Below are 22964 nucleotides of genomic sequence, written 5' to 3'. Positions count from 1 at the left end.
AACAAATATAACTCTCCTTAGTATTCTTCTCTTCAATTTATATCCGGTCCATACAGATAAGACACCATACGGATAACCCATCACACCCACAAACCACTCACCCCTTTCCTAGGTACTTGTTACCAGAACGATTAACATAACAAAGTTTAAACTACAAAGATCCTCTATTCTCTGAGAATTAAAGATATCTCAGACCGCTGGGGCTTCAGATTATTCCAGAGCCCCCACCAAAACCTGGCTATCTGTCTTTAGTGTCAGCCGGTGTGCTCCTCGCTGGATTGCAAATTTTACACCATCCCTGCATGAGAAGGCTTCCAAGGACAATGCGCTCATCGAGTGCTTATACTAGATGTATCGTGCACCCAAGAGCCTGCCATTGTCATCACGCATAACCATGCCAGTAGCTCCTTTACTAACATCTGCAAAGAAGGCTCCATCAGTGTTACATTTGAGCCATCCCGGTGGAGGTTTGGACCAGCTTTTTTGGTCTTTCCACTGCCTTCAGCTGCTTCCCTGAATGTAAAATCTGCCACAAATCATAGGCCGTATCACGCACCCAGAAGATGGTCTGTCTCACCGACATCATGGCCTCTCCGTGCCTTCTCTTGTTTCTAGCCATCCATAGAGTCCACATGCCACAGATTATTACCGCCGCTTCCCTTTTCGGACATACTACAGAAAATACAAGATTTCATGCCCAAGTGTGCAGGTGCAGATTTGGGAGTTTGACACCAGTGAGCTCCCGAGTGCAATTCCAAAATAATCTGGCCGCCGAACATTCAACAAGTACATGCCTGATTGATTCTTCCTCAGCTCCACACACCTCATAGTTTGCAATCAGTTCAATGTGTCTCCGATTTAGAATCTGTCGAGCTGGTAAGAATTCATTAAGAACTCGCCACCAGAATACTTTCACTTTTGGTGGAACATGGAGTTTCCAGATGTGCTTCCAGTCTCCACCCGATGAGGAACCCGGCAACTGTTCCTCTTCTTGATGTTGTCGTTCAACAGCTAACAAGCGATACGCTGTCTTAACTGAATGTCTCCAGTCTTTCCAAGGGCCAAGCCCAAAAATCTTCTGTTGTTAGGGTTTTAGCAGAAGCACAACCAAGATTGTCAAGCCAAGCACAAGATCGATATATCAAGACACAATATTTTTTAACAAGGTTCGATTATCTTGCCTACATCCTCCGTGTCACTGTTCGCGCTGTCAAATGGGCACGTAACCACCATAGTCACACCACCAAAAGGCCTTAACGAATCATGCGAGGCCGAACTACCCCTAAGCACACCTCGCCCGTGCGTCCATGACTCCTCGATGACATCCGTGTCGCCCACAGCGACGCCATCCGCTAGCAACCCTAGCCCCCGCCGACACTCATGTCGACCCGCACCGGCGGTACGCGCACCGCTTGTGCGCACCAGCCGTCGTCATGCTTCATCTTGCGCCATGTCCGCCCCACATCGCATGTGTGTTGCATGACACCTTGTGGAAGCATAATCCTCGAGCTTTCATATGATCTTTCACCCACTGTCTCTAGATCCAATCCAACCATAACTTTAATACCACTTATTGGAGTTTTAGCAAAAGCACACCAAGATCGATAAGCCAAACACAAGATTAACACACCAAGGCACGATATTTTTTTATCAAGGTTCGGCCATCTTACCTAGATCTTTAGGGCATGACTATAGACGCTCATCCCCAACTAGTCTGTTTTATGTCGTTGTGGTTACACGATGTTACCCAATATTTATAGATCCTAAATAGGAGTCCGACTACAATTCTATTTTTAGTCCCGTCCAATTACTCAAGTGTATCTGTAACCGATCATATACACATATTCGACGCATATCCCAACATCTACCACATTACCATGTGGGATTCATAGAATCCCTTCAGCATCTATCCAAAAAAATCTGCTTAATCAAGTCCTCGTTCCACCAAGTCGGCAACGAGATGGACCGGTTGATCATCAGGTGAAGTAAAGGGTGTCCACTGAAATGATCCCGGATCCACCTATCAGCCCAGACGTTGTGTTTCCATTGCCTGTCCTCTTCATCAGGCCTTTTTGCAGTACCTCACGTCTAGCCAAAATTGCTCTCCAAGTATGACAGGCATGTTTCTTTCTAGTAGCAGATAGGAAATCTGAGATTGGGTAGTACCTTCCTTTTAGAACTCGAGCACAAAGTGAGGTAGCATTTATCATCAGCCTCCAACCTAGTTTTCTGAGCATTGCTATATTGAACAGACGTAGATCTCGAAAACCCATACTTCCTTGTCTCTTCGGCCTAGTTAGATGGTCCCATCTTTGCCAATGCATATGACGATTATCAGCTGAACTGCCCTACCAATAATTAGAAATGGATGTTATCTTCTTGCAAGTTTCAGCCGGAATCTTGAAACAACTCATGGGATATGTCGGAGCCGCTTGAGCAACAGATTTTAGAAGCACCTCCCTGCCAGCACAGCTAAGGTCCTTTTCACTTCATCCTCCAATCAATCCCTTCAGTTGGCTTGGCATATAAGCAAAGGCTTCTTTTGTCGATTTGCCAAGTGCAGTTGGTAAACCCAGGTGCTTTTCAATGAGAGCCTCTGTATGAATGTTCAGTCCGGCGAAGACCTCTTGTTTCATCACATCTGTGCTATTTTTACTGAAGAACACAGCAGATTTGTCTCGGTTAACCAATTGTCCCGACCCTCTACTATATGTTTCCAGAATGTATTGTAGCCGGTCTGCCCCTCTATGCGACGCTTCTGAGAAAACGATACAATCATCTGCAAAGAGAATGTGTGATATCCATGGAGAATGTATAACTAACACGTACACCTCTGGATAGATGCATTGGGCCAACCGACTTCAGCACAAAGCAAGAAGAGATAGGGAGATATAGGATCTCCCTGGCGTATTCCCGTTGCTGGTCTGAAGATGTCCGAGAGCTGACCATTAACACGTACAGAGAAAGAAACCGAAGTAACAACTCATGATCAAGGAAACAAACGGAGCTGCAAAACCGATTTTCAGAAGGATGATAACACCATTCCACTCTATCGTATGCCTTAGACGTATCTAACTTCACTGCACAAGCTCCCGTCTTTCCTTTCTTCCTTCTCAGATAATGAGTACACTCATATGCCGTTAACACATTATCAGTGATAAGTCTGCGTGGTACGAATGCATTTTGCTCCTCGGCAATGATTTCATCTAGAAAAACCCTCAAACGAACTTGCCATCACTTTAGAACAAAGCTTGTAGATTACATTACACAAGGATATGGGGCGAAAATGCTTCAATTCTTGCGGACTTCTCACCTTAGGAATCAAGACAATGACTGTACTATTGATCTCCTCTGGTAGAGCACCACCATTAAGAAAGTACAAAATTGCCCGAGTGACCTTTCGCCCTATGAGATCCCAGTAAGATTGGTAAAACCTGCCGTTGGTGAGAACCGCGCACGGGAGCTTGAGTCTTTTGGACTATGCCTCCGCTTTCACTCGCTAATAATCTCTTTGTTTGACCGTGCCCTCATCTCACTTCTCCAATGTGAACTAAGCAGGTCAGTTGGTTAGATCCTTATGGTAGAACTTATGTATCTGGATTCGAATACTAAACTCGGTATAGATGTTTATATTTTTTATTAAATCCTGAGATGAATAATACATTCACATTGAGTGTGTTTAGCAGTTAAACCACATATCCGTACTACGTGAGATTATATCTCTAATCTTATTTAAACATGTGTTAGAACGTACATATATGGATAGGTGTGGGTGTGAGTATGACGTGCGTAATGTGTGCAGCCGATTTGTACTTAAAAAAGTCTCACTTCACCCGTAACTTAATCTTGTGTCTCGAAAAGAAATCTGAATATTGTCCAAAGTCCAAGCACTACCTTAATATTATTATTTTTTTCCTTTTGGAATTGAAAACGTACACTAGCTTAGTCTAAAGGAAAAGGGACTTCAAGCGCCGGAACCAGCTGATGCATACTAGGACTCGAACGATCGAAAGCACCAACGAACACACCTGCGTCGTGGCCATGGCGTCTGTAGCTTCATCCTTAAGCTTGGAATCCCGACCATTTGACGATGGGCGCGACAAGGTTCCGCTCAGCTCAACCTCCCTTTCCCGTCGCAAGTGGGGAGCAAAAGTCACCGCGCTTTGCAGCCGAATCGCTTCGCGCTTCACATCGCCGGATCCGCCCCGGCTCGATCGATACGCCACCACCACGACAACGAAGGAACCACTCGCCTCTGCTACCTGCGGCATAACCGTGCCCCCAACCAACCGGTCGCTTGCCGCGGCCCCGTACCAGATCGCCCTGTCGTCTCAGAAAAGAAAGTGACGCGAATAGCATCTGATCGGGGCCGCCTCTTGGCACCCAAGATCTCGGCTGCCGCGTCCGGCTCTCGACGTCTCCTCTTCCTTTCTCTTCTCTGCTGCCGGATATATAGCTGCGGGCGTTTACACCGCACGGCGCAGTTCGGATTTCGTTTCAGCGTTGCGTCGATCGCTTCATGGTTGTTGAGGGGAATGATGCCCGGTCCGAAGACGCACGGGTGCGGCACCGCGGTTTCGGACCAGGCTTCATTCCCCACGACTCATGGAAATGGCAGCGATCCCGCGAGCTTGGCGTCGTCAGGTCTGCGAGCTGTCAGGCGTCCCCAACGAAGGTAGCGGGACAGGTGTCCATGTTCTCTTGAGCAGGGTAGGTAACTGAGTAAATTGATTTCTTGCCACTCTCAAGAGTGGGCTTCCCAAAATGCCACTCTCAACATACATCATTCTAAAATATAACTCTCTTCATTGCTATATTGACAATTTGTAACTTTAGACAATCATATCATTGGTTCCATATGTCACAGTCATCTTCCTCCTATCTTTTTTTTTTAGTCATTCTATTCTTTTTTCAACCGCCGAGCCACGGACTCAACTTTAGACAATCATACCATTGGTCTCATATGTCAAAGTAATCTTCCTCCCCAATATCTTTTTTTTAGTCATTCTATTCCCCTTTTCTGCCGCTGGGCCACAGACTCATCCTCCCGCCAACCCCTAGCTCCTCCGCCATCGGGACACCATCTCCTAACCCCTTCCCTCCTAGAGTGAGGCAGCCTACAACGGGTGCATGTATAAGTTCGCACTCTCACGCTTCTCCCTCGATGGCACCATCCCACCGGAGCTCTCTAACAGCACCAACCTTCATTCGACGGAGCTCTCCACCTGTGCATACCTCAACATCGTAGATCTTCACGACAACCAATTGTCCGGCCCCATCCGTGACAAGCTCGACCTCCTCGTCCACCTCTCCACCTTTGATATCTCCTACAACCACCACTCAAGCCCCATCCCTGTGCTCCTCGCCAACCGTACCGGTTCCGGCACAGCAGCCGTTGCGACGGCGCGGTTCAATACAAGCTTGTTCATGGGGAACAAGGATCTGTTGCCCTTCCATCTCACCACCCCCAGTGAATCTCTACCTGCGGGTGGAGATCTCATCTATCAGCAGCAAGCATGTGAGGAGGAAAGGCAGTGGGACCCAAAAAAGAAGATAAGAGTGGAGAGAGGAGGACCGACAGTTGGGGCCAAGGGTAAAATCGTTAAAGAGTGGTAAATCATCGAAGTTCTGTGTTGAGAATGACATTTTAGAGTGTTACATGTTGAGAGTGGCATTTTGGCCAAGCCCACTCTTGATAGTTGGCAAAAAAAAAAAATCAATTTTCTCTAGGTAACTAGGTATGCGTGTTGTTTCGGATGAACTTCTTTTGAGATAAACAGCACGGCTGCAGGGGCCTTCAGCTTCTTCAGAAGCCTGAAAACCGGGCGTGCCCGTTGATTGTGCGGACTGACTGCAACAAATGAGCACTGCAGCTGCAGACGGAAGCTGCTCTGCCAGACTGAATATTGGAGGGATGCAGCTTCCGCTATTACGAGATAATAATCGGGAAAGGGGCCACCTCAGCGATATTCACTTCATCTGCCTGATTTCGAGCTCATGCTGCAGCTGCTCAACATACTAGAAAACAACGTCACTGGTTAGTGGTTACCTTCCTGCACAACATGCAAGGGGACCAAGGTTCGGTTCAGAACAGGGTCCCGAATCAGTGCACGGCCAAAACAAGTCACAATAAGATATCAGGCGCCTGAAAAGTGCACTTACAATACGACGAAGAAACGAAGACCCGTGCTAATCTGGAAGGTCTGCGGTGAGCATTGCCGCTGCAGAGGAGCGCTGCTCTGCCAGACTGCTACGGGAGATGAAATAATCAAGCCAAATAATCCATATATTCTTCTTCCACTTGATTTCAACCAGATGCTGCAACCTGCAGCTGCTCAACGTACAAAGAAACATCGCTAGTTTCCTTCCTGCTCAAATTAAAATGAAGAGAAAGGTTCGGTTTCGAGCAGGTTCGACGTGAATGAGAGCTGGAATTAGCAAAAGATAATTCCAAGTTTGGTCGGTAGAATCAGTGCACGACCAAATCAAAAGGCATAAGACTATGCCCAAAGGTTTGTCGTCCGAGGCGAAAATCCTGTCGTGAAGGAATTTTCGTTCTCTTCAGCGCTCCAACGGTTTTCCTTCACGGTTCTCGTCACGAAGAAATTCTCAGTGTTATTCTCTTCAGAACAGAATTCTCTCTACTTTCCCTTCGTGATTCCGTTCGAACGGAAGCTGTTGGAGATGAGAGAAAATAAAGATAATAAAAACGAGAAAAAAAATCGAGAAGGAAACGAAATAAAGGGAATATGATTAGAGATGATCTAAGGCATAAGCCATCAGAAACCTTAGGAGTGCAATATATTACGAGGACAAAGAAAAACGAAAACCTTCTCTGAGTTATTCAGTACTAAGATTATCTCTAACTATATTCTCTTCATTTCGTTCCCTTCTCGATTCTCTTTCTCATTTTTATTCTCTTTATTTTCTCAATTCTCTTTCTTATTTTTATTCACTTTATTTTCTCTCATCTCCAACAGCTTCCTTTTGAGAGAAAAAAGGAAAGAGAATCCGTCTTAGAAGGATTGACCTTAGGAATTCCTTTATGACGAAAATCGTGAAATAAAACTGTTAAAGTGCTGAAAAGAACGAAAATTCAGTCTAACCTGAGTTTGCAACGCCAACTCTAGAATTGTTAGTCTGTTAAGTTATCCAAACTTTCAGAACAACAGCAGTTTCGCACCGAATTTTTAAATTTGGATGACAGTGGCAAGAGTCACGAATCACGGTACCACATTTCCTTGCTCTAGATAAAAAAACATTTTTATTTTATTTTTTACTAGGTTGGCTAAGATGATATTCTGGGGTGCATTACTGCACTTTGTCAGTTTCAAAATTATGGACTGCACGAACATTGAAATCACAAGACTCCAACAATTCAAAGAAACAGCAAGTTACAGCCATATCTTATGCAAGTAAAATACTGCAAATAAGGAAACAGAATTGTTAAAACACAAAATACATGACATCAGTACAAACTTCTCTAAAAATCTTTTAGCACTAATTTCGTGCAAGATTTTCTTTCAAGTGCTCTCGAAAATTGTATTTACATCTAATCAAGTTGCTTCGTCCAATCAAAGGGCTCCCAGTCCTTCATGAAGCTAGCAACAGCTTGCTTCTGCTTATCTAAGGACTCATGCCTTCGCCGACGGTGCATGTCCTCCTCTGGCAAGCGGAGCATCCCTCTGATGACATTTAATCCAAATCCAGCATTGAATTTGCTCTCATCATCTATTACATGAACAAATCCATGGTCCAGCCCGAACTCCACATGGAAGTAGGCAAAGTTCTCCGGGATGACTAGCCGCAAGTTGCGGCTTGCACTTGTTGTGATAAGCTTCTTCATTTCATGCTGGCTCCATTCTTCTTCAGCTTCATCAATCGCCTGGAGTAAACATAATTAATCTCATTACACCCCCAAGCACATGAGAACAGTTTCAGTTATGCAAGTAGCAATAGACAACTGACCTTCTTAAAGTACATGGGTGCATTGTTAGAAACTTCACAAGGGACAGGGATGCATTCAATCATGCAATGTCTTCGCTGTCTGACCAAGCTTACAACAGTCTCCATGAAGACCACATCCTTGTCCTGCTGTGCAAACATCTTCAGCAGGCACTTCTTGAAGTTGCGAATCTCCCCCCAAACATTCTGATCAACTGTTCTTGTTGCAGACTCATGCTGCAACCATTAACAAAATCATCAATATTCAAGAAGCTGATTGTCTGTTCACAAGAGCTCTAATGAAAGACAGAAAGTTCCATAAAATAGCCTATTCAAAAGCACAAAGAAGTTGCAGCTGGTCAGTTCTTATGCAAGCTTACTTCCAGCAAATGCAACGGGGCAAGCAAAATTGTCTCACCTGTAACGGAAGGATAGCACAATGACCAGGGACAACAGGCTCGAACTGTGGCAGCATCAGGTAAGTGAAGTTCCCTATAGCAACAACCAGATGCTTTGGCCTGGATGGGTTCTCAAAGCAATACAAACAACGCTCCTTCTGAGTCAACATAGGCCTACGAGCGCTCTTCTCCTCATGTGCCTCTTTATTCTTCCTTTTGTCTTTTTTACTGGGAGCATCGCCAAAATCATATTCATCCTCTATACTTTTAGACATGCTGTACTGTTTATTGTGCATAATTTTATTAGCCAAATGCCGGTCAGCATCCTCTTCTCTTTTCCTGAGATCAGCTGCACTAGGCCTTATTGTATGCCTACAGGTGAAAAGAAAATCAGTGTTCAGCAGGCCTTGTAAACTATAGAACTACAAGTGCTAATATAACAAATGACATAGGAAATTCTTTTCCATAATACACTGGATATCAATCATTTAGTACAAGAATATTTCCCAACAGAAATATAGGTGCATGGACAATCCCTAACCTGATTGAGCTCCTTTCTTTGTCATGCCTAGGCTCTTCAAGGGCAGTATCCTGATTCTCCACCAAAGCTTCCATTTCTCTCTGACAAAGAATGAAGAGCAGTTCAGATATTGCCACTGACTACAGTAGATTCAAGGAAATAGAAATATTATTTTAACTTCTCCCTATTTCCATAGATAACAAAACATTTATCCCTGCTTCCTAAATTCTGAGTTAATATATACTTGGTCCAAATTTATGATGACATTATGTTAGAAAAATATGATTCTAGAATGGATCGACAGAGTCATTCCTACCATAGTTATCTTAGGAGTTAGGACTAAGCTGATATTGAAAAGGCAAGAAATGGCACATCTCTACTGTTATATCAGATGAATATCTGAGACTCAGTGTATTCCCATTAAAGATGTCCAAATGGGCGGCCCGGCCCGGCCCGGCACGGCACGGGCCCAGTCAGACACGGCCCGTTTTGGGCACGGCCCGTTGCAGCCCGTTAGCTAAACGGGCCGTGCCGTGCCGGCCCACGTGCCGTGGTTGCAGCCCAGGCACAGCCCATTTAAGATAGGGCCGTGCCGTGCCGGCCCGTGGCACGATAGGCCCATTAGTATTTTTCTGACCTGGCGGCCCGTTAACACGTGAGAAACCCGAAAAACATCAAAAAACCGCCGAATGCAGGGATCGAACTCAAGACCTCATACATGGGAAGCAATGACTCTACCACCCTGTTAAGGATCTCTTTATGTATTAGGGATAAATAAATTATATAAAACCTTAAAAAATAGAAAAACTTAAATGGGCCGTGCCGTGCCGGCCCGGCATGCCGCGGCTCCAGCCCAGGCACGGCCCGCCTAACCGTGCCGTGCCAGCACGACCCATTTACTTTCGTGCCATGCCGTGCCTGGGCCGGGCCAATTTTCCCGTGCCGCGGGCTGGCCCGTTAGGCCCGGCCCAGTTGGCCATCTTTAATTCCCATTATTGTCGCATTGCAAACAAAATAATTTTACTACCGATTCACTCATTCAGAAAAGGATTCTGTCAATTTGCCACAAGAAGACTACTTGGAAAACATACCGAAAGTTGTTCAGCTTCTTCATGCTTGCCTTTCATTCGGAGCTGCAGAATCTTTGCAGCTAATTGGTTTGCATTTAGCTTTTGAGTGCTCACTAATGGTGCTTTGTTTGAACTCTGCTTAATGGGCTTCTGCTCATTGTCCCTCTGCTCATCAGCACTAGCACTAGCAGTTGAAACATTTGCATCCTTACTTTCAAGATTGTTAATCTTTTGCATAAAGCTTCCATCATCAGAAAACTTATTTATGCCTGCTACTGCTGAAGAGATAAGTGCCTGATCCTCAGAAGATATATTCTGTCTTCTCTTTTTCCATGGCACAGAATCGGGTTTGGGTTTTCTCATGACATGACGCTGAGACGAAACATCCCGTAAATATTCACGGCCACCACTGTCACCACCTTGGTGACCCTCTGGATTTCCTTTGGCATGTTCCTCTAAGTTGTCAGCTACCCCAGCTTTTCTGCCTCTAATGGCATGCAAGTGAGCACGTGAAGGGGCAGCTCTCGATGCTGAAACTGATACAGCTAAGTGGCCTAACGAGCCCCATCTCTCTTCAACAACCTATAGCAGTTGAACAGTCATAGAAGTTAGTAAGAAATAAAGTACCTAAATTCGGTTCGTTCCAATAATTACATGTGGCTATGTGCTTACCTCCTCAAGCTTTCTTCCTTCACGAGCTGCTTGCTCCTTTGCACGCTTCAAAGCTTTAAGCCTCCAGCTAGCACCTCCATCACCCACGACAGAGGATGCAAGCAACCGACTGCCCGCATTTGAAGGGGTAGACTCTTCTGGGTACCCGCTACCATCGTCCTTCAAGTATGGGTTCAATTCCTTTGGATTCGCTCTCTTCACCTATCAGTAGTCAAGTGAACCGCGGGTTACTACGACATGTCAACACAAGCACTCATGGCATACAACATGTGAGAAGGGGCAGCACCGTTACCTCTTCATTTGCAGCCTCGGCTTTCTTCTCATCATCAGCTTTATGAGCACGGTTGTCCTCATCCCTACTACTGCTTGCTGGCTTGAGCATCCACTCGAGGCCCATCTCCCTCCTGACCACCTCACTTGCCCTTAACCCCTCACCCCCGATCTCCTCCTCCTCGTCGTCATCCTCATCATCGCCTCTCCGCTTCCCCTTGCCACTGGCTGTAACAAATAGCAATACCTCAGACATCAAGCTCTTTACAAATTCAGCAGAGGAACACATCCTGACCAAACTAACTATTACAATTACCTCTCCCCCTATCAGATTGGTCGCTGGATTCCTCCTCGTCGTCGTCAGAGAAGTTGCGCCGCCGCCGCCGCCGATGCCTACCCCGGCGCTTGCTGCGACTGACCTCCTCCTCTTCTTCCTCACCGATAGAATCATCGGTTTCCGATCCCGACTCCTCTCCCGAGCTGCACCTTCTGCTCCTCCGACGCCGCCGCCCCCTCCGCCTGCTCTTCTCCTCCCCCCGCCCTTTCTTATCCTGTTTCGCCGGTCTCTTGCCGTCGGAGCCGTCGGAATCGGAGCCCCCGCCTCCTCCACGCTTCTGGGACGACAGGATCTGGTCGCGAGGGATGAGCTTCACGCCGGCGAGCATGCCGTCGGACGGCGCGGCGGCTAGGGTTTCGGCCTCCGAGCGAGGGCCGGGGAAGAGAGGAGACGGGTTCGGTTCGAACTCAGGTAAGGGAAGAACCGGGTCGCTGGGGTGACAACTCGCATTCGGGTATGCAAAAGGAAGCCTGTTACGCGGCGCGCGGGCGGAGGACATCCTCGCGCCGCGCACCAGGCTGTCAAGCCCACGCGGGCCGGCTGGGCTTTCTACTTGCGTGCATTTTTTCCTTTTGCAAATTCTTTTTTTTTTCCTCCTTTGTAGTTTCCAACATTTTTTCCGGGAGTGTTTGATAAAAATTAAACGATAGGATGTTATAAAATATAACGCAGGAATTTTCTTTGCACTCCTGAAACTTTTTAGTTTTTCATTTTGAAACCAATACACAAGCATTGCACTTCAAATTTTACATTCTTACAGCAACTACGTCAAACTTCTGTTCAAACCTTCCTGTTTTTGAATAAATCATCGTATGCACAAATCCTCACCCGCCTGCATGAATTGCAAAACTTGCGAGTGCAGTCTAATCAATCTGCAACTGTTATTAGTTACAGTCTTCCTATTTTCAACATATATCCGCCCTCAGATACTAACAGACAAGAATGTCAATTTCCCTTTCTATCTGAAAACATCGTCATGTCCACAGTGCCATGTTCATCATTTACTCACGATACAACCATGGGAAATTTTACAGTACACCCAAATTAATAGGAGCCATTAATCTTTCTTAATCTAGTGGCTAGTATTCACTATTACCTCTTAGTATGTAAGAGGTCACCAATGACTATATAGGGATAATATTGACTTTTCACTTCGTATAATTAAGGAAGAAAATAATATTACCATTAAAGCACAAGATAAATATAGAAAGTTATAATGATGGTAATTATTGTTAGCTGTATATGCCAAATTTGGTTCTAATTTCTCATGCATGCACAAAGGGGAGCTATGTTACTATCTTTTCTTGAGACTCCATTTTCCTTCAACATGTTGTGCAAATTACAAATTACAATGTGTGATTATCACATAGGAATTTTTAGTGTTAAGGCAAGTTAGATATAAATGTACATATTATTTCTGACAATACATATAACATGCTTAATGTGTTTTTAAATACTATGTTGTAGATTTTCAAAAACAGAATCACACCCCCACTTATATATATCTAACTTAGATCAAGAGAATAAATTCGTCACTCAACATGTAAATGCATGGTTGGTGTAACTAATTGCTCATGTATTAATATTAGAAAGAGAATTAAATTCCTTTAAAACGTTCTCTTATATAAATAGCTGGTAATTTACCATAATAGGTAGATACTCCTGTGGCCAAACCTGCCCTTGATCAATGGATGGTTGAGATTTAATACTCGTCTTACCTTCAACTCGAAGGAGGTAAGAGGAGTACCGTAGAACAGCCCAACAACCATTAATCAGTCATAGTTTGTACACTAACTATGCAGATTATGGCTTGTGAGGCATAGGGATGGATCTAAGGAGGCTGGGGCTACAGCCCCTACCGACTAGAACTCAATTGAAGATTAGAGCTGGAGGGAGGAGGTGGAGGATGAAGAAAAAAAAAGAAAGAGGAGGTAGAGGAGGAGGAAGAGAGAGTTTCCTACCTATTAGATCTGCGTCCATCACTGCTGAGGCAGAGAAGGCAGTGGAGGAGGCTCTGTCAACCCCTTTCCTGGAGGCTCGAACCTGGAGGTGGGCTGGCCTCAAGCATCACACATGTAAAAATCATTCTTGATCTGACTTTTTAATGGAGAAAGTGAAAATCGCCACGTGCCCTTATCTACATAGCCCTGTTTTATTTTTCTTAAGACAAATGCACAAGAGTCTCCTATAAATCATTCTTAGTTTGAGTTTTTCTTTCTTGATAAGTCATTTTTTAAAGAAGAAAAAAAGCCATTAGGATTTTGTCACCGTTCAGTTTACAAATTACGTGCTGGGCCAAGCGGGCGAGCGTGGGAGGAGCGAGGCAGGCGTGGCAAAGGCCTGGAGTCTGCAATGAAAATTGCCGCTGCAGAGGAGAGCTGCTCTGTAACTGAAGATTGCAGGGCCATATCAGCCATACATCCTTCTAACATTTTTTTGATTCAGAAAGCTGATGTTGCAACCTGCAGCTGCCCAGCATAGAAAGAAGCATCACTAGTTACCTTCTTGATCAGCATAAAAAGAATAGAAAGGTTCGATTTCCAATCAAGGTTGGAAATGCAGGGTGCATATTTGTGTCTCAGTACTCTTTTGTTATCTCCTTGTTTTTGATTGAGATTTCTGATTTCCTATTGCTGTTTTAGGTACTATGAGAATGCAAATTGGAAGTAAATGTGGAGGAATATGTTGAGTCCTTCCTCTACCCCGACTTCGGTCCAACCCTGATGAACCAGCATGTGCTGCTTCTGCCGCAAAAGAACAAGGCATCGGGGTCTCCAAAAAAAGCCTACACTACTCCACAAGAAGAAGAAAATGACGCCAGTTAGATTGTGAAATTCTGATATAATTTGCTTGTGTGAAGTTGTCTGAGTTGATTCCGGAGGGGTTAGTGTAATGTAGAAGCTTGAATGCTTGATGCTCTTGCACTCCACTTGTAACATGAATTCTCAGTCATGGATACTCTTGAACAATGTGAGCTTACCTTTGAGTTCTTATGGTTGTTACCAGCACAAGCAATGCGTTCTTGGCATGAACCTCCTTTCTTTTTTGGACTTAACTTAACTCTTATACCTATTATTTTATTCTTCTATTTTGGATCCAATGAAGAATAATAAAATCCATAGAAGTTCCTAACTAAAAATGTGATTTCCAAAGATTTTGTTGTAACTAGTAAATTGCATGTGTTTTGCACGTGATGGCTTAATGCACGGTTTGGCTATGCTTCAACATCATTTTTTTTCTTTTGCTCGTGTAGAACACTGCTCAAGGTCATAGGCCGAGTAGCCACACAGGCCCAGATTGTTGGCCTCATCCCTGGATTCTCCCGTGTGTGGGTTTTCTCACGATAAGACAGAGGGGGTGGCGGCGACCATGGCCGCCCGAGTCCCTCGCGTGCTCGCACGTCGTGTGGCTGGAGGACGCGGGCTCGAGGGTTGGCGTGGCTCTCCTCTCCTTCCTCCTCTCCAATTTGGAGGTCTCAAGTGCTCTCCCCCTCCGGTTCGCACAAAACTCGACCGCAGCTCCATCTCCTCCACCTCCTCTCCCCGTGCCATGAGCATCCTCTTCGGCGAGCAGTTGCGCAATTCCGGCATCCCCATCTCACCCTCCTCGTCCTCTCGACCTCCTGCTGCTCCTGTGCGCAAATCCCTTGTGGATTTGCCCCCTGTGGCAGAGGCTAGGGTTTGAGGGTTGCGCAACTCGTGGTGGTCAATTTGAGGTGGCGCGTGTGGGTTGGAGATGGTTGATGCGCGGTGGGAGACAGTGGTGCGATGCTTCGTGAACGTTTCCGGCTCCCCTCAAGCGCTCGGGCTAAAGGCGATACAGTAGGAGAGAATCGCAAGAGCAAGGTCGGGAGTGGGGAGAAGGGTGATGCCCGGTCGGGGAGAAGCCGAACGGGTGACGAGGAAAGAAAATCGAGTATTTATCGAGTGACATGAGGTGGGTAATTTATGCGAAGTTTAGAGGTAGTCTGCAGGACGTAGAGGTAGAACGTTCAGTTTGGTGCGGAAATCACTACGTATTTTTTAAGTAGTAGAGATTCTTTGAATTTTCTCGAGAATCCAATCCAATAGAATAATTATTTTTTTTAAATTCGTAAATTGATCTGCATGTTGGGTTATTGGAAAGAATTACTCAGTGAGTTCCTGTACAGCTGTACTTCTGCCGGCTGGACAGGAAGGTTGAACAAGGCCGAAAATGAGATATATTTTTATATTTTTTCGAAGCAAGTGCATATATTTTATGTGTTGCATGTTTCTGAAAAGAATGGTCAATAATTATTGTCCCAAAGTCCTTTCAGAACTCTAATTTCTGTTATTAATGTGATTTAGAATTGGTAGGATAGATCACTGCATAGCTTGATGTATATTGCTATGCCAAGTTTCATTTGTACTACACTAGCAAAGCTAGATAAACAAGATTAATCATAGCATTGAGATTGTCGTCAAAAAAGGTATGAGCGCGCGGCCAGCGTCAGGTGGGCATGCTTTGAATTCACATAATTTTCTCGTAACATATAAACAAGTAATTTTAATCGATTGGACAAGTACCTAGATACAATCAGTTCAAGAAATGAGAACCTGAAATTTGCATCAGAAACACTTCCAAAACCAAAGCAACGCATTTAAGGGAATGCAACCGTTTATCAATCAGTTCAGCAATATCGCACTTCATATGTTCCAGCGGCATCCAAATTGCACAAGTTAAAACGATAATACAGATAAAACCTATCAACCTAATTACACCCTTTTTTTCATTACAAGGACCATTCAAAAACCGGACAGGAATAGCATTATGTAGAAAATTATTCTTGTGCTTGAATTCACAAATCAGGCACACTTCTATCAACGTTGATGCTTGCTTCGTGGCACACTTACACGCAACCAGAAACCACACTGGTGCTGGTACTACTTGGAAATCTGCATGTTCCTGATATGGGATATCACACCGTGTTATGCTGATGTAACACGTGCACCATGATTGATCTTATGTTGTTTGCTTGAGCAGATTGACGCTCCTTCGACGAGTACAACGGACGAAGGATCGCCGGAAGGATCTTACTGTAGAAATTCTCCAAGTGGATGATTCACCGGTACCAAGGATCAATCGTTCGATTTGATGCGAATGACAGCGGTGGACTGAACATAATGTGCTGTGTGTCACGTAGTGCTTTTCTGTACGTAGAGCTTACAGTACTAGCACATGGTAATGATCCGAAAGTTCTGTCTGATTTCACTGGTTATAACCGGAGGTAAGATAGACCTCAGGTGACATACCACTTACATTTGTTTGTGCTGATTCTTGTCGATTTCCGGACCAAATTAAAGCTGCACAAATGACAATATTGTTGTTTCTTTTCCTGGTAACACCGTGCTCCAATCCATCGTTGGCTGAATAGCCTGAGTACGTTGTTTGATCGTGCAACTCGATCGCATTCTTCGTTTTCATTTACAGCGATCAGCTAGGTAATTAAGCAAACGAGGATACCTCTTCCCCATTCCATTCATTGGTCTCCCGGCTCTTCTCTGACCTCGCGTGGACCATCCAGATGTGAAGCCGAGACGAAACAAACGGCCCGCACACACACAGGAAGGGGAACAATGTTTGTGAACTTTTTTTCTTCTAAATACGCAAGAGAGCTATGTATCTTTGTATTAAAATAGAAAATAGATTCGTTACACAGCGACCCTCGTCAGGTTCAAGTCATATTGACTTAGCGCCAATGAAAATTACAAGGAAAACAAAGCAACCAAAAAAGGAAGACGCTACGACTAATTAAATTACAGAACCAAAGACACGCAACCGCTCTTTGAGAATAGCCAGCTGATGCGCCACAACACCAACACTAGCACCAGCGCCCATGTTTGTGATCCTTGTGCAACAGTAATATCTTCTTCTTTCTTTCTTTTTTTATCCAATGTACAAGAGTAATACCACCAAATTTACCAAGGTCAATTATAGATGCGCCACAACATCCACACGCCCACACCATCTCCTGCGGACAGAATGCACATGTAGTAAGTAGCATGCGTGCAATATAGCACCTGAGAGGATCAAAGAGCAATGCCCACTGCTGTAATGCACCTGTGTTTGCCTACTGACTAATCCTGGCTAGGGTGGGCGTGGAGCAATCCGTGAATACACTCTAATTTAACTTAAAACTGCAATGCTACGTAAGATTGTTTCAGTTTGTTATATAGCTTCTCTTAATTTGTTCTTGGATATATTTCCACGTAACTAATGTTGCGTGCCAGTTTGTTAATTTGCACTAATGAATACATAGAAGCCGCTGAATCTAACTAGTTGCACTAATAGAACCGCACGAATATAATTGCGAACAACAACAAAAATGGAAGGCACGTACAAGTTGGAGGATCACGTGGTTTGAATTGATGCACGCAGGTTTCAGAAATAAGAACCAATTGAATTGCCAAAAGGAAAATAGAAACCAATTTAACAAGCATGAACTAGTTCAAACATAAAATTTGTCATGTGTCACCATCACCATGAATAGCTGGACCCCACACAGGACAGAGGATTCCGTTTCCCAGGGCCCACCGTTAATTACCCGCCGTTACTAAAAGGTCCAAATTAACTGCTACACTACTCTGCTTCACATTAACCCGCCATTAGCGAATGTAAGATCCAACGAAACTCGCCCTGCAAGCTGAAGCAAGTGGAGCACGACATGTGCACACAAAGAAGCTTTTTGGACCTCTCAGGTTACACAACCAAGCCCTCATAACATCCTGCCGCTCAATTACTTAAGACACAATTGATCACGAACACATTGCATGCAAGCTCACCACTCGCACGCTTTGAAGTTTGAAAATCATATGCATGCAACAACTAACTGTATACCCCTCCGATTATAAATACACGACACTTTGGTCAAGATCCAATCAAACTTTTAAAACTTTGACCATCAATAGCTTTTAAAATATTTAGTTTGAAAATATAAAAATCATACATATAGATTTGTCTTGAAAATAGTGGTTAAAGTTGCATACTGAAGACCGTAAAAAATAAAAAACATCATATATTTTTGACTGAAGGAAGTATAATCTACACGTATGCAAGCTACTAGTTGCAACGTGCAACAAGAATGCACTACGATCCACTCGGGTTCTCCATTCACTTGTCAGATAATCAAGTTCGCATGCATGCACACTTACGGAGGATGAGGGAGAGCGCGTGGTAGAGCATGGGGGCAGAGACGGAGGCGACGATAAGCTGGGGGCAATGTGACCATGGGATACGACGTTTGAGTCAAGGGTTTAGTGAGGAACCACATGCATCACCTGTGGGTTCAAATCGGTTCTCAAATCGATTTTAAAGACTGGTTTTCCAGACCAATCCAACCTGTTGGATGATGGAAGCCAAACCACTCCAGACCGTTAGCTCTCCAACCATCAAACCATCCAAACATAACTCATGTTAAACCCGATTGAAACAAAACCGTTAGCAGATCTAGATGGAGGAGGGGTCGGCCTAGGTGGCTGTAGATTTGGATAGAGTCCGGGAGGAGAGAAATGAGAGCGAGTTGACCCGGGATAGGGTGAGAGAAAAGAAAGGTGGCCGAGTCACGCGAAATGGTTGTGACTCACTAACTTGGTGGGACTGTGGGAGAGTCTGAAAGTTCAGATCCTTCTTTTGTTGTTTGCTTAGCTAGACTTCCCTTCTTCTGTGCCTCTGATTTTGTTTAGTCTGTTAGATGCGGCTATTGTCCTGTTCAGCTTTTTCTATTTTTCTTTTGTTGTAAAGCTGCTATCCATATCAGAATTTAGTGAAGTGGTTGTGCTAAGCCACTAATACAATACAGCAATCAAGAAAAAATTTACATAAACACCCAAAAAAATATCAAAGAACACTACTTACATATGAAAACAAGCAACATACAATACATGCATTTCAATTAATAACGATCATAATAAACTCGTTCTACATCCTCGAACATGAATAATTAACCAAAATACCATAGTTTGTGCTCCTACATGACCTTTTTATTCCAGTTGCAAGTTACAGCAACAGTGATTTGTACTTTCAAACGGAGCATGTAAATAACCCTCTCATATTCTTCTCGGGGTTCGTGCCAACCGCGCATTAAGCCAAGCAATTGCATCGTGATACCGGTGCACAATGTTGCCTCCAAGACCAACACCTCCAAAAAAACACGCTCCAACCTCTGTGAGAAAAAGAAGAGGGTCCCCTTCTTGTCCTCTTTTTCTGTAGTACTCTCTATGCAGGTAGCAAAACGCAATGATACCAGCAAGATACTGGAGCTCAGCAATGACTCTACGCTTCATCCTTGATTCGAGACTACCTCGATCTTGTAACAATAAATGACCTAGAAAATATTTCAAGGGGATAAAGACAAAAAAGAGTTTCCATATGTATGAACACTATATATAATAATTGGATTCTCATGGAAATGTGACATATGATTTAGTTTTCAATAACCTGTGGAGATTCAAATGATCTTAATTCTAACACTACTAAAAAAATGTAATCTCAGTCGATTCTAAAATAGTGATCCGAGTTGGTTTTCTAAAACTGACTTAGTGACTGTTTATTTGGTTTTCTGCTTATAGCTTTTCTGCTGTCAGAAGTTAGGAGCCTAAACAAACGGGATTGCTGAAAAGTGAATTTAGAAGAAGCCAAAAGTTTGTTTCTAAGGAAATAAATTAGAATCTGAGAAACTAGCTCGGAGTAGCTTTTCTAGCTTTTGGTGTGCTGAGAAGACAAGATTTTATTATAAAAACCAACAACTAAAGTCCAAAAGCAACTTAAAAAAAAAGCCAAAAACACGATATCATGATGTAATCATCTCATACGCATCCAGTACTGTGCATTTGGCGAATCGACTGTATCATGGTATAAGCACATGACGCTGTTTACAAAACCAAAAGCTCCAAACACCCACACTCCATACATTGTGGTAATCTCTTTGTAAGTAGCAAACCACAATACTACCAGCAGGATACTGGAGCTCGGAAGCAACTCTATGTACCCAATCTGCCTCTAGATGCCCAATTCGAGGCATCTTAAATCTTTTAATATTATATCACGCATAATTTTTTTTGAGGGGTTAATGGAGAAAAGAAGCACAAGCTTCCCATATTTAACAGTTCTCACAACAGTATGCTATATGATTATGTTGGATACAAAGATTATGATCCAAAGCTTCGAAGAACAGGAGGGATAAGACTACTAGTGGACACAATACAAACGCACGTGTTTATACCAAAAGTTACGGGATGAATAGAAAAGCCCTGGTAAAGGTCCTAAGGAAGAATCACCTGTGAATCGACAAGAGTCTTGCTGGAGGTACTGGTCTTGTCCTCCTACCTTGAAGAGATCCTGACCGTCAAGGTCTACACATACCATCAAAGAAAAGAAAATAACATAAACAAAAAAACTGAACTAATTCAAATTCAAAACTAAATATCACTAAGAAGATAATTTTACGGTAGTATAGAGAAACGAACGGAGTTCGAACAAGGAGACCAGGCTTCGGCCCACAGACCGTGTCTGCACATGTGCTACAAGGCGATCTAGGGGTTCTGGATGGCACTGGTTGAGCGTGCGTGACATGACTCATGCGCCATGCATGCATGCGGCAATAGGTGGCGCGGACGGGTGGCGGCGGCGGCGGCTTAGGCTGGTAGACTATCTCTAACAGTTTCTTTTTTGTCTAATTTTTTTCACAATAGGATTTTCATTTCTTTTAATACTTTAATAGTTTTTTTTTCATAATTCCCGTCACGAATGGATTCTTAGGATCATTCCCTTTAAGACGGAATTCTCTCTGCTTTCACTTCGTGATTCCCTTCGAAAGGAGCTGTTATAGATGAGAGAAAATAAAGAGAATGTGAACGGGAAATGAATTGGGAAGAGAATGAAATGAAGAGAATATGGTTGGAGATGGTCTTAGACAAACGTGAAGCAAGGAAAAAAATAGGAAAGAAAAACATTCCAATAGAGTATGCGGATAGATAGTTTATCAGTATTGTTTATTTGTGTTAATAGGATATGTGAAAAAAAATTATAGGATAAGGGAATCAACGTATGAACGTGCGTGCCTAGGGCATAAAAAGTTGCATTTTCCGAGAAAATAGCGCAACCAGACGTTCTCAACACATCGAACAGCGTCATATGACTCGTATGCGGGTGGCGCCGCGGCTTGACTCGTCGGCGACAGACGCCGTGGCACGGTATAGGGTTGGCACGGCGCGCTGCGCAGCAGCTACTCGGCAGATATAAGATGATCATCGCGTAAAGAGCGACGGCGAGCAATACTGTGGTGGTGGAGCTGGCGTAAACGTACCGGGAGGCGGCGGAATCAGTTCAATCAGGGCGTCGACGCGCCTTGGAGCTCCGAGTTCGGCGAGGCAGCGGCCGGCTTGATCGGGTGTGGGAGTTGAATCGCGTTTCAGAGGCGAGGGTGCAAGCGGAAACCAAGGCTTCTTCTTATATAACCGGAGAAGGGAGACGTGCACGAGGGGTTACGCGGCGGCGGCGGCGCTGGAGTCTGGATCGGGCACGGGAGCGGCGGCGTGCGAGCTCGGCAGGAGCGTAGCAGGCCGGGTAAGCCTGGAGGAGGCGGAGCGAGACAGCCTGCGAAACGGCCTGGGTGGGGCTTTGGCCCGCGTGCTGATCGAAGAGACAGAAGAGAACTTGGTTGACGGATTTTGGTGTAATCCAAGAAGAATTCGCGATTTGTGGATCCATGGACGGAGGCGTATCCCAACCGGGAAACGGCCGATCCGGAGCGTATTAGGTTTCGCATTGGCCCGTACTAGACAACAGGGAGGACCCGAACACAGTCCGCATAAACCAAACGCGACCTGACCTAATGAGCCTCCGCAAGTGGTAGTAGATGACCATGCAAACATTTTGCAAAATTGAAAACATGGATTAAGATGAATAAAAGTCCCGGGCCTTCAAGCTCAAAACAGAAAAAAAAGGAACTCTACGTGTTTAAGAAATAAAAGGGCAATTAACTGCCACATGCTGTTGGTTTTTCAGTCATTGATGACGCCAAGCATTCGTGAAAATGGCCCATTTAGCGATGTAAAATAAATGACAATATGCAGCAGCTGCTCGATGTAGAGAAAAAAAAGGAAACATGAATGGAATGTCGTTGAATCATATCGGCGAGAAGAAAATTCCAGCTTGATCAGTAAGATCGGTACAGAACAAAAGCATTAGGCATAACCTGGCTCTGAATGTCAACCCTAGTTACGATCCAGGTTTTCGGCATGGTAACGAAAACAAAAGCAGCCGTCCTGTGGCTGACCCAGTTGCAAGTTGCAATCTTCACTTCAGCACCACATTTTTAAAATTGGCATGACGGTGGCAAGTGTCGCAAAATCAAAATGACGCAATTACCGGCTCCCCTGCTATGAAATGTCCCGGTCTGAATTCTTAGTTTGATGAATGATGGTACGGAGGGGTAAACATAGTATAACTCCGTTGTTTAGGGTCTTGTGTTGGAACCATATTCATTTAGATTCAAGTCCTAAACTCAGCACGGTTACTTACATTTTCTTGAGATTTAATTCTGAGATCATGCATGTGTGAGTATTTTTAGTGGTCAAAACGCAGACCTACACTATGTAATATTATACTCTAATCTTATTTAGACGTATGTTATAATATATCTACGTAGATATGTGTGAGAGTAAGTATGGTGTGAGTGGGTGCATGTGCCCAACTTGTACTTAAATAAATGGTGGTACGGAGAGGCGTAAGCT

General features: G+C 44.3%; 1 protein-coding gene across 1 annotated transcript; it reads right to left on the bottom strand.

Moving 5' to 3' along the window:
* Positions 1-7377: 7377 nt before the first annotated feature.
* LOC133913271 (uncharacterized) lies at positions 7378-11725 on the bottom strand. The gene is made up of 8 exons (XM_062356375.1): positions 11191-11725; positions 10897-11102; positions 10605-10805; positions 9954-10514; positions 8884-8963; positions 8363-8714; positions 7969-8181; positions 7378-7885 (listed from the first exon to the last, which is right to left on the bottom strand). Exons 1-8 carry the CDS (start codon positions 11708-11710, stop codon positions 7553-7555), a joined length of 2466 nt encoding a protein of 821 aa, XP_062212359.1. The 5' UTR covers positions 11711-11725; the 3' UTR covers positions 7378-7552.
* Between the last annotated feature and the right edge of the window lie 11239 nt (positions 11726-22964).

This window comes from Phragmites australis, chromosome 3, assembly GCF_958298935.1.
Source record: "Phragmites australis chromosome 3, lpPhrAust1.1, whole genome shotgun sequence".
NCBI lineage: Eukaryota > Viridiplantae > Streptophyta > Magnoliopsida > Poales > Poaceae > Phragmites > Phragmites australis.
Note: the sequence above shows the minus strand (reverse complement) of the source record. Positions and strands in the feature narration are given on the sequence as shown.